This window comes from Haliotis rubra, unplaced genomic scaffold (genome assembly GCF_003918875.1).
Source record: "Haliotis rubra isolate DU_JTF1 unplaced genomic scaffold, ASM391887v1 Scf40, whole genome shotgun sequence".
Taxonomy (NCBI): Eukaryota; Metazoa; Mollusca; class Gastropoda; order Lepetellida; family Haliotidae; genus Haliotis; species Haliotis rubra.
The window spans coordinates 1,622,452-1,639,069 of NW_025767080.1; the positions used below are offsets into that span (position 1 = coordinate 1,622,452).

Genomic DNA, 16,618 nt, shown 5'->3' on the forward strand with positions numbered 1-16,618 from the left:
GTATACGTAAGTCCAAAAATAACCCCTAGTCAGTTTTGAATTTTGAAGTTTCTGCTGAATGTTGTTGCTGTGTTTTTAAATTTCTTGTTCATTTCTCTTGCTTCCACTGTGGGTTATATAAAAATTTGTCCCATCACTAGGGGACATTAGTGGTCTAAGGTGCCATAACTTGCTGTGCGGAGTTCCATCCCTTAGCTGTTCTGGATCCGCTGGTCAGAGGTTTGAACCCAGATTATGATCCATGGTCAATGCTTCTGTGCTTGCAGGTGGACAAGTCTTAATGACGATCACCTGCATCTCTTTCTCTTCCTCACTCATTCAGCTGACACACCCTGTGATTGTATCACTGTGTAAATCCAACTCACTCACTCACTCACTCACTCGCCATTGTGACTCCATTCCTCATTCAGCTAAAGCATGACAAATTATCCCATCACCATGCACTGTTTTATCTTTATAAGGTTTTCACGTTGGCATAACCCATCAGAGTGTCGAATAATAATACACACGTCTTTATACTAAATACTGTGTTTTACACCAGATTATGCAAGTTTACTCTTGAGTTTGTGGACGTTCTTATTACACCAAATGCACTTAACCACAAAATTGTGTTTATGTTCATGTTTTCTGTTTACATATTCCATTTTAGGTAAAATTTCTTTAAAAGTGTCCAGTGTCAATTTTTGAAACCATTTGCATTAAGTATGATGCATGTCATCATCATCATCATCATCATCATCATCATCATCATCATCACCATGTCCACCCTGTTGAGACCTAAATCGGTCTCAGATCTCTGTAGCTTGTTAAATCATCATCATCATCATCATCATCATGTCCACCCTGTTGAGACCTAAATCGGTCTCAGATCTCTGTAGCTTGTTAAATCATCATCATCATCATCATCATCATCATCATCATCATCATCATCATCATCATCATCATCATTTCCACTAGAAACCTGGGCTTGGAACTGGCACAGAGCTGTATGTAGTTTGTGGTTGCAGGAGAATAATGTGGATTTGTTGCTAAGGACTGGTGACTTGGTATGCTGTGTGTCATTGTACCTTAGTAGTGTGGGTCTCTTCAGATTGCCATATTTACTTGACATAGCTGAAATAATCCTGACTGGCATAAATAAAAGAAAAACATGAAAAACTTTTATATTGCAGCATTATCATGATTGTACCAGTGAATCATAATTTACATGAGGAGTAAGGACACTTTCTGTAATGTTATTATAGGTTTTCTGAAATAAGTTGTGTTTTCTGTTTAATTGCCTTGTATGAAAAGTAAATGTTGTGTCTGTCATGATTTATTTGACTGAACCACTCACACCTGGTTGTCTCCTGCTAGTTGACCGGGAGAAGTCCTACATTCGCCAGAAGTCCGCTCCACAGTTTAGTCTGACGAGGCGGATGACGTCAAAGATGAATCTCGGGTCGTTTGGAGGCATGATGTTCCCAGGTATCACTGTCCAGTGCATTTGGATTTAAATTTCACGATGAACACTTCGTTATTACTTGAACTGTTCAAGGGGGACTCAGTTGCAGCATGTGTGTCACTTCGTTCTTCATTGTACATTACATGAGACCTATGAAGCTGAAATTTGCATGGACGATCCAACAGAATTCTGACATTGTCAGCATTGCAGCCATATTGAAAATGGCAGTTTGTCCATTACTTGGCCATTTTTTTTCGATAATCATGCTGTTTTGTTGTATCAAAACTTTGTTACTTATCTTTGCAATTTGTCCTTACCCACTTGCTATACGAGTTTAAAGTTCAAGACAATGCTTGTGCAATACAGAGCGTTGTGAGTTTTAGGTTTTTATTCATGCATGAATATCTATACATTCCATAATTTGAAAGTAGAATGGGTGTGGCTAGTTCACCATCTGACATGAGCAGTTCGATCACATGTAGAACATTGACCCCTACAGGCGGCCAGTTGCGGGAGTTCACAGATGAGGAGAGTAACTTTGCAGCCCTGCTACAGCGAGCCATGGACCTGGACGGGGTGGACCGAGACACTGTGTACCAGCTGGTGGCGCTGCTAATGAAGGTATTAATGCTCAATACATACCGTGCATATGATTGAATGTGTGTGTTGTTTGTGAGAGTGGGTGTGTGTCTGGCATGTGTGTAAACATGATTTAGTTCGGAGTAGTAAATGTTCCGGTTCGGAATATATGCCGTGAAATTGAGAATGGATGACACGAATAAAAATTCCGCACATACGGCAAATATTCCATCGAACAGGAACAAATACCGTAGGCCTAACCTATTCCAGTCATTATTGAATGCAAAATGGACTCATCCAACTTGTCGACATCCGGGATGTCTACTAACTTCAACTTGGTTACATGTTGACTGTAACCTGGCTACTGACTAACTGTAACTTGGTTACATGCTGACTGTAATCTGGCTACTGACTAACTGTAACTTGGTTACATGTTGACTGTAACCTGGCTACTGACTGTAATTTGGTTACATGTCGACTGTAACCTGGCTACTGACTGTAATTTGGTTACATGTCGACTGTAACCTGGCTACTGACTGTAACTTGGTTACATGTCGACTGTAACCTGGCTACTGACTAACTGTAACTTGGTTACATGTTGACTGTAATCTGGCTACTGACTAACTGTTAATTGGTTACATGTTGACTGTAACCTGGCTACTGACTGACTGTTAATTGTTACATGTTGACTGTAAGCTGGCTACTGACTGACTGTTAATTGGTTACATGTTGACTGTAACCTGGCTACTGACTGACTGTTAATTGGTTACATGTTGACTGTAACCTGGCTACTGACTAACTTGGTAACATGTTGACTGTAACCTGGCTACTGACTGACTGTAACTTGGTTACATGTTGACTGTAACCTGGCTACTGACTAACTCTAACTTGGTTACATATTGAATGTAACCTGGCTACTGACCAACTGTAACTTGGTCACATAATGACTGTAACCTGGCTACTGACTGACTAACTTGGTTACATGTTGACTGTGACCTGGCTACTGACTGTAACCTGATTAATGAAGGTAACTTGGTTACATAATAACTGAACTCTTTTTAACACAAGATTCATTTAGAATCATCAGTTCGCATTCTGGGGAATCTACAATGTATTTTCATAAAAAAAAATTAAGCAACTTTCACACATGATAATTGCTTCTTGATAGCCACATGATTTGTTCCATATGGAACAAATACCGTAGGAAAATCTTTTTTTCCTTCCGTTCCCCCCACGCCCCATTCTTTTTCAGAAGAAGTCCTCCTTGGGGTACGGATAAGCATTAAAATGTCCATTTTAAATCCTACGACAGTTGTAACTATATTTTTAATAAAATATTTACAAAACAAAAAACTCGTTTTGTCTTGTGAGACCACCCCTACAGGGCCCCACCGGACCAACACAGCCAAGAGCAGGTAACTCTCGCCGTCTACCTCGTACCTCACTTTTCATGCTGTCGTTCTGTTGAATTGACGTGCGTGGTGTTCGTTTCGAGTTTGCTCACCTACCGATACGATGAGTGTAAAAGAGTCTCAATCTGTATGTATGGTTCCTTTCTCGCATCACGGCGTTAGATGGACGCCATATGTGGATATTTTCATTCATCTTTGTTGTAACTTTGCCGTGGGTTCTCTGTTTTCCAGCCATGTGGCAGGCAAAATGGCGGACCGCCACGATCGTGGTTTCCTTGCTATATGTTCTTGGTAGCTTGTAGTAGGGTGTTCATATATTATGTTTGCATATTATATGGTAGGCTTGCCTAAATTCTCTTTCTTTCAGCGAACTTGTGGTAAGTCGTTGTTGAGTAATTTTGATAGTGTTCGCTTCAGATCACTCAACTTTACTCTATCACTAGTACACGAGGGGTGGCTAGCCTTTTTCTGCTTTGCATTGTATGTTTAGTATTTAAATGGCTGTAGCTTGTAGCATTTATATATCGCCCGTGCGGATTATTCTTGCTATTACTTGTGTTTATGTGTTTGCTGCTTCACAGTTCCTGCTAGTAACACTGGCGCGGTTCTGTTTGTTGCAGTTTAAGCCCTGTGCATTGTGTCATGCACACTACCGCCACAGGAGGGTCATAAAGTGTGCCTGCGGTGTTTAGCAGAGGACGCTCACGACGATCAAGGATGCTCATAATAAGCACCCTTGCGTCAATATTCCTGTTACATTATGTTGTATATGATACATATTTCATACGTTTACACACAACGTGGCTCATAGGCCGAGGTTGTGTTTTTTTGTCTGGGTTTCTGCGCCTCACGCGCATTCTTTCCGACACGCAGATTTTATGTTTTTCATTAATCTGCTTCAGGCGGGGGATAATATTTGATAAAAGGTTTCTAAGGAAATCCCTTTATCGTTCCCCCTCAAACAATGTTGCTGACTCAATTTGCTTCACTATTGCAGCAACATATTCTTCAACATAATGTCAAGTCGATGATTGATAGCGCGATGTCCGGGCTCCGTAAGGAGCTCGGCTCGCAAAGTGTTGATCTCGAAGGTAAGTTCACCAGGTGTCGTCTGTGGTGAAATCCCCGATTGACACAGTGCAGTCTGGTTTCCGCAAGGAGCTCAGCACGCCTGTCGTCGGGGGTGGATCGGACGCATCTGGGGGGTGTTGGCTGCGGCCCGAGCTTTGGCTCGGAGAACGCGCCTCCTCCCAGGCAGCTTGATCCTGGCTTTGGCTCAGGTGATGGTGTGCCTTCGGCACCTTGTGGCGACCTAGCAGGTTTTGCCCTGTCTTCGCCTGGTGCCCTGACTGGCGGTCGCCTTCACGCCGACCAGCTCGGGGACACCTCGGCACCTTGTGGCGACCTAGCTTCGGGCTCAGGTTCGTCACGGGCGCCTGGCGCCGGCGATGCAGGTTTTGCCCTGTCTTCGCCTGGTGCCCTGACTGGCGGTCGCCTACGTGCCGACCAGCTCGGGGACACCTCGGCACCTTGTGGCGACCTAGCTTTGGGCTCAGGTTCGTCACGGGCGCCTGGCGCCGGCGATGCAGGTTTTGCCCTGTCTTCGCCTGGTGCCCCGACTGGCAGTCGCCTAGGCGCCGACCAGCTCGGGGACACCTCGACGCCACGTGGTCAGTCGGGGTTGCCCGGGAAACCTGTATATCGGCAGGTTCCTCTTGGCGCCCCGGTCTGGGTTTCACTGAGCTGCCGATCACCTCGGCGCTCCTAGGTCTACCTGTGTCCACCAGGGGCAACCCGCATTGCTTCGGCCCCGGTGCGGAGCAGATCCCCGGCGCTGTTAGCTCAGGTCTCGGCCTGATGTCTATCGATGCCCTGGCCAAGAGGCCGTTGAGTGTGACGAGCTGCTGATCACCTCGACGCCCCGAGGTCTACCCGTGTACACCAGGGGAGCCCTGCATTGTCAGGCCACTCCCATGTGTTTGGGGATCGGGGTTCGTACTCGAACCGCCGACCCGACCACTTACGTACATACATGTGTATGTATGGGTATTTATATAACGCTAAAGGCTATGTTTGACTATATGCTCTGTGCGCTTTTGGAGAGTACTTGGGGAAACCTGATTTATCAGGCTACTCCTACGTGTCTCGGGATCGGGGTTCGGTCTAGAACAGCTGAGCCTCTGCTCTGCGGATTCTCTGAACCCCGTTGGTAGCGCCGACCCAGGCTTCCGCACTGGTAGGGCGCAGATTCCCGGCTCCGGTAGTTCGGGTCTTGGCCTGATGTCTATCGACGTATTGACCTAGATGCCATCGGGTGTGACTGTCACCTCACCGCTCCGAGGTCTGTCTGAGTGCTTGTGAGACCTTGATTGTCAGGCTTCTCACATGTGCCTCGGAATCGGGGTTCAGGCTCGTACAGTGGGCAAGTCGATTTGAGCTTGGGCTCATTTCGCTACTTTGAACTTACCACTAAGTAGGTTCGTCCCTGAGGGCAAGTGCGAGATAGAATCGCGGCTGTGTTGCCTCAGGTGTTGCCCATATCGAATATCCGAACCGTTGGAGTTCGCCTCCCGGAGCCTGCTTCCAGCACTGCAGCCGGGACAAGGCCTCAGTCTGCCGTTCTTTCCCCTTCACAGCTCATCGCCGTATGCTCCACTCTGCGCATCTCTGAGCGCTGCCGAGGGAGCTGGTGGAAAGGAGAGAGCCGGTGGAATTTTTCGTCCGGCGACTCTGGGCGGCATCTGACGGGGGCAACTCTCATCTGGCTAGGGACTGCATTGTAGCTGTGCCAGTCAAATGATGAGGGCGGTTATGGGCATATACGCCCGGGACAGTTTCGAGGAATACGGAAGTCTGTTGAGCTTCTCGTTAATTCCTCAGGTGCCCAGGCATCGGCAAACGTTAAGTTGCCAACTGCTGGGGTTACTATATTCTGCCGCGAAACACCGTCGGAGCGACACACTCCAGTGTCGGCTTCCCCGAGACGGCGACAATACTCTCGCGAGATCCAGTCTTTGCTGGGGTAGGCAATCAGTGTGGTGGTTTCCAATGGTCAGGAATATGTGGGGTTTGACTCCATTTATTTCATCGTTGCCATTCTGAACGGAATGTTCAGACCCATTCTCATCTGAGAGCTGAACAAGTTTATAGAGGTACTGTCCTTCAAGATGGAGACACCGGCTTCGGTGATCTCATCTGCCGAGACAGGGATTGGCGCACATCAATGCGACCTCGAGGTCGCGTACCTCCTTGTTCCATTGCACTTTCAAGATTTACCTTCGGTTTCTTGTTTGACGGGACGTGCTACCAGTTTCATGTGCTCTCCTTAGGCTACATTACGGTGCCAAGGGTGTTCACCAAATTGAGGTTTATTACAGCTCAGATAGCCAGATCGCAGTGCCGGTATTGTCACCCGTGCATAGGCGACTGACTCATCGTGGTTTCAGATAACTGTTGAGTCTGGGGACCTCACGATCAGTTACGAAACTGGGCGGAATTGTCAACCTCACGCAGTCAGATGGACAGACGTCAGGTGTCTCTCCGAGGGTCCTCACCCCTGGAGACACCGTCGCTCTCAGTCCAGCCAGATACATCCCTACCGGGTTAGGGCGATGTTCTGGGTGACCTGCAGCCTCTTGAGACGAAGTCACAACCTGCACATCAATGTGCTGGAATTGACAGCAGTCAGGTTGGTGTTCGATCCCGCACGCCGGGATTCGAATTACCTCTTCGGCCAGACATTCTCACTCTGCACGGGGCGCCACACCCGAATCCTCGGATTCACTGGGTGGCTTGGCCTCTGTCGGGTATACCACGCGGAATTCCTGCAACCGTTGCAGACACAATTCTGGCTGGGATTCGACACCCGTTCAGTGTGTTGATAGGTGGGGCGCGCTGGTGTGCAGATAGGGGGATTTCATAATCCCTATTCTGCGGATTTAGTTCGGATATTGGAGTTACTATAATCTCGTTTTGGTTGAGAGCCTTATGACCTCCACCATTGCCGGGTACTCCATGGCTATTTCCACGTTTCACACCTCGTTCGATGGTGCTCTGCTGGCATGAACCCAGCCCACCTTAAAATTGCCACTTATTCACAATTGGCTGTCTGGCCCTAATTTTTCAAGTATATCGTCTCTCTCACTAAACTTGTTGACGTGGAAGACGACTTTACTTGTTGTGGTGAACTCTGGTAGAAGGGTCGGGTACATCCATGCGATTCCCACTGACCCGACACTGACAGTATTTTATACTGATCATGTCCGTATTCGACTCCCGGATACCTACCACTCTCAGTGCGATATTGCTTTCCACGTGACTGCTCATATCGCACTTCCACCCCTTAACCAGCCTTCCGCACCGGGGACCAATCTTTCGATTGCTCACCCGTGCCTGTCACGAACGAACGAACAACAGGGATCCGTACGGGTACCCATGTGAGCTGTTCGGTGGCGGGAAGACTTCAAGAGGGCGGGGTCCGTTTTGAACGCTTTAACCAGTCATATGCTATTAACCCGTCTTGCGACGGAATTGGGTACGAACCCCCCACGGGGCACTGTTTGGTATGCCTCTCTTTGAGCCGCCTGTCACGTGTCCAGGTTAGTGTAATGGTGAGCCAACACATGTTCGGCTACGCTTTTCGCTATTCAGGGGATTTTTGTACGCTTACAGGTTTTCCCTCTTCCCGAGCCTTCGGTATTTGGGAGTCTGTGTTAATCAGCTTTGTGGGATGGTGGCCTACACTTACCCTCCTCACGCCAAGAGTGTTTGGTGGGGGTGTTTTTCACTCGTACAATGCATGGCGTTTGTACTCGTTCGATTTCCTCAGAAAGTTTTAGCGAGGCTAATAATTTCTCTGGGTTTTATCGAGGTCCCGGAAAGCCCTCTTCCAAACAGGGGTGCATTCTAGCATTAGTTTGCAGTACTTCTTAGCTCGACTCCTGGGTTATTGGCTTTGTAGCGTTTAAATTTTTTAAGCTTTCCCTACCCTTATACCTCTCGCCACGCTTGTCTGGCTGGGGCTATATTAGGGTTGGGAATTGTTTCGCATGTCCCCATACATTCCTTCCATTGTAATGGTTGGTGGGGGTTTTATGTCATTGATATTGAGCCAATTGACATATAAGCTTGGGCTCTCTAGTTCCCGCCCGTCTGATTGACATCAGCGGTCAGGTGGCTCGATGTTTTCTATTTCCATTATCGGTTGTAGATTTCCTCCACCACGGGTTTAGTTGTTGCCAGACAGAATGCCACTCCCGTCTCAAATATCTTTGGGAGTCTGTCATATGCTTATATGTACCCCAAGGAGGACTTCTTCTGAAAAAGAATTATACAAACCTGTAGAGGTTATGAATTCTTTGAAGAAAGTCCTCCTTGGGGTATCCCCACCACTTCCCTCATTCTGTCTGACACGCGTTCAGCATGAAAAGTGAGGTACGAGGTAGTGAAGCGGCGAGAGTTACCTGCTCTTGGCTGTGTTGGTCCGTAAGGGCCCTGTAGGGTGGTCTCACAAGACAAAAGCGAGTTTTTGTTTTGTAAATATTTTATTAAAAATATAGTTACAACTGTCATTAGGATTTAAAATGGACATTTTAATGCTTATCCGTACCCCAAGGAGGACTTTCTTCAAAGAATTCATAACCTCTACAGGTTTGTATAAATTTTTAAGACCACCCCAACAAACAAAACCCTCTTTTAGACACTTTATGATGTGTGTGGAAGTTCCTCTTTACCCGGAATAAATTCTGTGTGTGCGGAACGAAATAATTGTTCCGCATGCACTATTACAGGAACAAATGTTGGAATGAAAAGTTCCGTCGGAACTTTTACTATGGGGGAACCAAATCTTTTTTACATGTGTGTGTGTCTTTGTGTTTTATAGAGTTATCCCACTGAGATACCATACCCCACTCAGGCATTATATAATGACTCTGAGCATACTAAAGTACCGTCGGAAATCGAAAAAAAATGTTTTATTTCACATTTATATCCACAATTTATGTAGTCGATCTTCGGGTGGCCATGCTGCCTATATATTTTGAGACATTAAATACGATGGCTGATTTAAGCCTTTTTATGGGTATCATACTGTTTTACATATCTCAACATAAACTTTATGAAAGAAAGACATGTTAGATGTTAATCAATATATGAGACATATTCAACACACAAGAAAACACACAGAATATGTTTGATATGATCCCTTGTGCCAGTAGGCGGCACGTGCATTTCAGGCTAGGTGTGTCGACGGTCCGTCATCATACCTGGCTGAGCAACCTAATTGTCATCTATAGTCTGATTTATTGTTTTAAGCAGCTATTCATTTTTTTTCTAAGAATAAACATGCTTTTCTGGATATCCTATTACGCATCCCACTGATGCCCAGTTAGGCCGATGTGGGTTATTTCGACATATGCTATTTGCAATTGTGTAAATTTTAGGGATACAGAGTAACAGCCAAAAAAAACCTATTTCCGACAGTACTTTAATTATTTTTCTCACTTAAACATGTTATTGCTGAGCACAAGTTTTGGTCAAATAGGGATATTCCGTCTTTTAATGACATGGCCAGTGATGATTAATTAGGAGACACCCATATTGTTATCTGCACTGTAATTACACAGATGGTTGTTTTCTGTTCCATATCTTCTTACATGAACACGCACAGCTTTGGTTGTACATGCAGTTACTCCGGAATTGAAGTTGTTATGGTGTGTATGTATCAAACAGAGCTGATAATGGATGTGATAGTGATGTCATACGTCAGGTGCGGCATTTTCCAAATGTGTTGGTATGAGGTGACTTCCTGTAGGCCATATTTACAATGAAATAGTGAAGCACTTGCTGGTATTGGGGACCTGTTGGTATTGGGTAGCAGTTGGTATTGAATTGGTATTGAATTACATGTTAGTATTGGGCACCTGTTGGTATTGAATTACATGTTAGTATTGGGCACCTGTTGGTATTGAAGCACATGTTAGTATTGGGCACCTGTTGGTATTGAAGCACATGTTGATATTGAAGCACATGTTGGTATTGGGCAGCAGTTGGTATTGAATTACATGTTAGTATTGGGCACCTGTTGGTATTGAATTACATGTTAGTATTGGGCACCTGTTGGTATTGAATTACATGTTAGTATTGGGCACCTGTTGGTATTGAAGCACATGTTAGTATTGGGCACCTGTTGGTATTGAAGCACATGTTGATATTGAAGCACATGTTGGTATTGGGCAGCAGTTGGTATTGAATTACATGTTTGTATTGGGCACCTGTTGGTATTGAAGCACATGTTGATATTGAAGCACATGTTGGTATTGGGCAGCAGTTGGTATTGAATTACATGTTTGTATTGGGCACCTGTTGGTATTGAAGCACATGTTGGTATTGAAACACACATCCATATTGGTCATCTTGTGTTGCAGTTTATGGTGAAGGAAGAGGTGGATGAGGCCAGTGAAGATGTCAAAGCTCAGGTAGGTTGCAGACTGGTGAGTGAGTGAGTGAGTGGACAGATGGATGATTGTGAATGAAGCCAACTTAGGTTTGACTCAGCAATTGGGTGTCTGTCAATGCCAGAATCTGTTGATCAAGGGAACACTCCAGCACCTTGAGTATGTACTAGTTGCATGGGTGTGTGTGCTATATAAATATTCTGTAATAATAAACAACGTTTCAGAACGTTGTCCTGCGACACCTGAATGTGCTCCTTGGGTACAACCAGACCGAGAAGTCCTTCAGCGTACCACCATACAAGCTTAGGTAACTATGAACACAGCCTGCATATTGCTGTATGGACTATTTCCATTTACAACTGCAACTGATGTTTACTGGTGACATACTGGATAGTAATTAGCTTATGTCAGGCAAAAGCATTATATAGATATTTGTCAAGGGGTAGTTCATACTGTGTATATACTTAAGACTTGATATTGACCATTGTGTGCAGTTTTGGACACTTTTCTTGCTAGTGTCTTGCTAAAATGATTGTGCAACTTTTGTTTCCATTGTTGCCCTATACTTGTGAAAGTCTAAGCATCGTCTCTGTTAAGCTATGGCGCTGAGAAATCTGATTGACAAAAAATGTTTGTTTGTGAACGCAGAAAGAAGTACCTCCCTGACATTTGCATATATATTTGTAACTTATCCAGATGGATATTTATATCTGGCAAGAAACCTGCTGTTCATAATAAATTAGCCTTACCCTTTGTCAATGTGGTTTCAGAAGGTAATATCTATTGTATCTCTTTTTCAGGTCTTCAGCAGTGTTCAATGCTTTCCTGAGTGGTGTCCCCTTTGTAAGTCTAAAACCGTACCAGGGAAATGTGCTCTTGTTGATTGACAGTTGGTTTCAAATACATGACTTTCAAATTCCATAAGCCAGTACTGAAGCAGCTATACCACTATGCTAGGTGCAGTGATACTGTTGCAGTTACTTACAGATCATTATTATTTCTGCTGCTTCCTGATTGGCTAGTTCGTTCCAGTTCTTAGGACACTAGGCACACTGGGTAGATTCCACTTTCTCATAAAAGAAACCAGTGATAGTATAAAGAATAGCAACTTGGAACTATGGATGATCTGTCCTGGTGATTAATGTTGAAAGTTCATCTTAGGGGTTTGAACTTCACTTTTATTCTTTTGGGATTGACAATCGATCATTTCTGGTAGCTCTTAAATTATTCTCTCAGTGTTTCACTCATCTGATGTGACTATTCTCTACAAGTCATTTGTCTTTTCAAGCGGATGGATCTGACTGTTGCAATCGCTGATCTGATATATGTTATTTATAATGTTATTTCAGTTATTAATTACTGTTGTTTTGTTCCAGGTACTTGACCGGAACTTCAAGTTAGGCAACACCATCCTCCCGATCACGTTGTTACTGCTGCAGTACTGCCCCTCCCCCCAGCGCTACGCCTCCGACTACCAGCCCCCCAACTACACCCTGTGGTACCTGGAGCCCCATACCCGCCTCTCCTGGCTCAGGGCCCTGCTGGTCATACTGTATAAGGTAAGTGGTCCATCTAGGTGGTCCATCTGAAAGGTCACTAATGGTCATATTGTACAAGGTAAGTGGTCCATCTTACATGTCACTAATGGTCATATTGTGTAAGGTAGGTGGTCCATCTAGGTGGTACGTCTTATAGGTCACTAATGGTCATATTGTGTAAGGTAGGTGGTCCATCTAGGTGGTCCATCTTATAGGTCACTAATGGTCATATTGTACAAGGTAAGTGGTCCATCTAGGTGGTCCATCTTATAGGTCACTAATGGTCATATTGTACAAGGTAAGTGGTCCATCTAGGTGGTCCATCTGAAAGGTCACTAATGGTCATATTATATAAGATAAGTGGTCCATCTTATAGGTCACTAATGGTCATATTATATAAGATAAGTGGTCCATCTGAAAGGTCACTAATGGTCATATTGTTTAAGGTAGGTGGTCCGTCTTATAGGTCACTAATGGTCATATTGTATAAGGTAGGTGGTCCATCTTATAGGTCACTAATGGTCATATTGTATAAGGTAGGTGGTCCATCTTATAGGTCACTAATGGTCATATTGTATAAGGTAGTTGGTCTATGTTATAGGTCACTAATGGTCATATTGTATAAGATAAGTGTTTCGCTTTACATGACACTGCTGGTAATTTTTGTATAAGGTAGGTGGTCCATTTTGAGGGTCACTGATAGTCTTACTGCATAAGGTACAAGGTTGGCCCAATTTTAAGTTCCAGCTGGTCATACTTTATATGGAAGGTTGTCCTACTTGTGCCCTGTTGTCATACTGTATAAGGTAGGTGGTCCATCTTGTAGATCACTGATGGTCTTACTGTTTAAGGTAGGTGTTCCTTGTAGGTCCCTGCTGATCACACTGTATTTGGTGGGTGGTCCTCTTTGGCAGTTCTTCTTTCCGTGCAGTCACCCGTGCAGATCCAGGTTAGAATTGATCTTCAGAAACCCATGCTTGTCGTAAGAGGCGACTAACGGGATCGGGTGGTCAAGCTCCCTGACTTGGTTGACATATGTCATCGGCTCCCAATTGCGCAGATCGATGCTCATGCTGTTAATCACTGGATTGCCTGGTCCAGACTCGATTATTTACAGTTCACCGCCATATAGCTGGCATATTGCCGAGAGTGGCGTAAAACTAAACTCACTCACTCCTGTGCAGTCACAGTACTGATTTTGTTCATTTCTAAATTTCGTCTCTATGTGTGTCTTGGTCCTCTTGGTCATGTCACATCCTGCCATATATCAACTTATATGCATACATTGATACAACCAAGCATGTATTGATTCAGAAGGAATGATGTTTCAGTGTCTTTTTGAATATTTATCTACTTTAGAAATGCATGCCTATAGACTAGAAGTAACGTCCAGATTTTGTTTCCTGCAGTATCACATCAGTACATCTCCAGTGTCGGCCATCATCCAGACCCTGGTGCAGCTTGTGATAAACACCATCCAGGCCCAGCACCACCGCTGCAAGATCACCGAGGACGGCTTCCCCCCTCCCTCCCCCACCATCCACCGCAACAAGGGTGAGTGTCGTACCAGGGATTTGATCCATGCAGTGATAGAAGGGCTGTGATTGTTGGAACTGTCATACTCTACTATGGACTTCATTATGGTGTGGGGGAGGGGGTGGTGGGGGTGTTTAGCCTAGTGGTTAAAGGCCTGGGTTCGATCCTCACGCTTGGATGGCCCCGCCCAATCCCCGATATTGCTGGAATATTGCTAAAAATATTGCTAAAACGCATAAAACCATACTCAGTCAGTCAGTGAGTTTGGGTTTTTGTGGTCATGTACCAAGTTGGAGAGAAATTGATAAAACTGAAGTTTCTTTGAAATACTAGATTGGTTTGATGAGAATGCCCTTGAGGGGAAATGGTGGCCTATCATTGTAAGCCTTGCTTCACATGATAATGATGTTAGTTCTGTTCCTCGATGTAAAGGCATGGACTTCAGATCATTTGGGCATTGAGATCTCTCTGTGGAATGTTGGACAAATATCTGTCAGCATAATAAAAAAATAACTAGAAGAATAACTCAAGTTGCCCTGGAGTGCCAGGAATGTGTGTTGGTTAAAGCATTGGCTTGTCATGCTGAAGCTCTCGGTATGAATACCCACCCAGCTTGTTACTGCCCACTGGTATGTGGTTTGAATATTGCTTAAAGCATTGAAAAAACCTACTCACTCATCTCTGGCCTTTTCACCCATGAAGATCTGGGTTGGAACTGGTCTTCAGCAACCACCCTTGTTATAGGTGGTGATTAACAGGATCGGATGGTGACATTTGTAAATCAATGCTCATGCTGTTGATCACTGGATTGTCTGGTCGAGACCCTATTATTTACAGACTGCTGGAATATTGCTGAGAGGAGCATTAAACAACAAGACATTACTGGCCTCCATTAAAGTCTAAATTATTTGTCCTTGCATTCTAATTAACTGCCTGTCCACAGATCTGAGCAAGATGTCCATCAGTGACCTTGAGAACATCCAGGAAACAGACACTCCTCCCCAGAGTCCCTCCAGCTCCAAGTCCGTGCAAGAGGACAAGGCCACAGTCCACGTCCGTTCCCCACCTGGGGCCAGCGTTGTCAAGTACCTCAAGGGGCACACCGATGGCTCTGAGAGTAGCGAGGGGATGTTGTCCGATGCCGAGTGTACACCGACCCTGCCAGGAGCTAAGAAGGATGGTGTGAGGAAAGTCACCAAGTTCCGACAACCACGACGACTTGTCGAATATTCAGAACCAGATTCAGCCGATGATGAGGTAGGAGATGTTGCTGTTTGACACAACAGGTGTTTGGCAGTTGCCGTAGTTACATTAGATCAGGAAAGACTATATTGATATACTTATGAAACAGTCTAGCTTATATTAAATTTACTTCTCTCCCTCACAACCGACCCAGTCACATATTGAGTTACTATACTGACAGTGACGGCAGACACTCAGTAGATTATTGTCTCCTGAAATAACGTCACTGGAAATTAGTCATGTAACTTGTGACTCATTGTGGTAAATATTTATGATAATTTTCATTCAGCTTGTATAATTCTGTACTCCTGCTAGTAACACATATGATTCATGTTGCTGGAAAGGCAATGGTCAAACTTCGAACATCAGTTGCATGTCACTGCGCCCTGATGGGGAGGATCATTGCATACACTGTCAGTTTGTGGAGTTTCTAGTTCTGAATCATTAGTTCACAATCTGCTGTCGCATAGCTGGAATATTGCTGTGTGTGGCATTAAATGGCTAACAAACGAATAATCTGAGGGAGCAATTGGATTTGAGAGACTTTTATTATCTTTAATTCAAGTTTGAAAATATTAATGAACATTAGTTGATTTAATTACAATAAACAATGTTTAACATGATTTGTACAGTAATCCTGTGACCTTTGAAGATGTTGTGATGTAATTCTGATAAACTAACACTGCACCTTTTGTTCAACAGAAGTCTGACCACAGCAAGATCCAGATAGAGCACAGTCAACAGGGGTCACCAGCATACGCTTCTGCTGTGGAGAAGAAGATGGCGCAGCAGCTGAAAGAGTTTGCAGCATCTCAGAGTGAGACTCAGCGGCCGAGTATCAGCATGTCCGGGGCGGCCAGCAGCAGCACCACCGAGGGATCACGTGATGCGGGGACAGTGTCGGAGATCAGTCGAGATGTCCAGAGTGAGATTGAAAGCACAGAGGAGAGTGAGAAGACCCAGACGTCAGATTGTGAGTCGGAGAAGCATCAAGTTGGAACTGACTCTGGAGGGGACGGCCCACAGGAGGATGGCAAAGGTAATCTATTAAAAAGAGATGAAGTGGGGTTTTGACACCTTTGTGTCAGTGCGTGCATGCCTATGGACTAATACCATGCCATGGTTGATAATGGATACCCCACTAACACACTGTCAACTGACCAACCAGGTCTGTGAAGCATTGTTAGCACTACATTATTTGTGAGCAGACTATGTCGTTACTATAGGTTGTATGGTTGAATTCGGCTTTGTACTTTCCCCTTCATGTGAGTGCCAGACGGGGCCAGGTTGCATCACGAAACATCTTTAAATGTCTTTTGATGTGATGCGGCAAATGTCACACCAACCTTTTACTCTCAGGGCAAATGTTCTCTTTTCAAGAACAAAGAGGAAATCTGTGCTGTAGTGCAATAC

At 44.7% G+C, this 16,618-nt stretch overlaps 1 protein-coding gene across 1 annotated transcript in view; it reads left to right on the forward strand.

Annotated features, from left to right (window-relative positions):
- LOC124287337 (protein unc-79 homolog) overlaps window positions 1–16,618 on the forward strand; it is a 58,048-nt gene that overhangs the window by 21,179 nt on the left and 20,251 nt on the right. Inside the window, 9 exon segments of the mRNA XM_046723835.1 lie at window positions 1,357–1,467; window positions 1,944–2,065; window positions 10,860–10,910; window positions 11,114–11,196; window positions 11,690–11,732; window positions 12,266–12,448; window positions 13,837–13,981; window positions 14,907–15,220; window positions 15,908–16,244. Coding sequence (XP_046579791.1) covers window positions 1,357–1,467; window positions 1,944–2,065; window positions 10,860–10,910; window positions 11,114–11,196; window positions 11,690–11,732; window positions 12,266–12,448; window positions 13,837–13,981; window positions 14,907–15,220; window positions 15,908–16,244 — 1,389 coding nt within the window.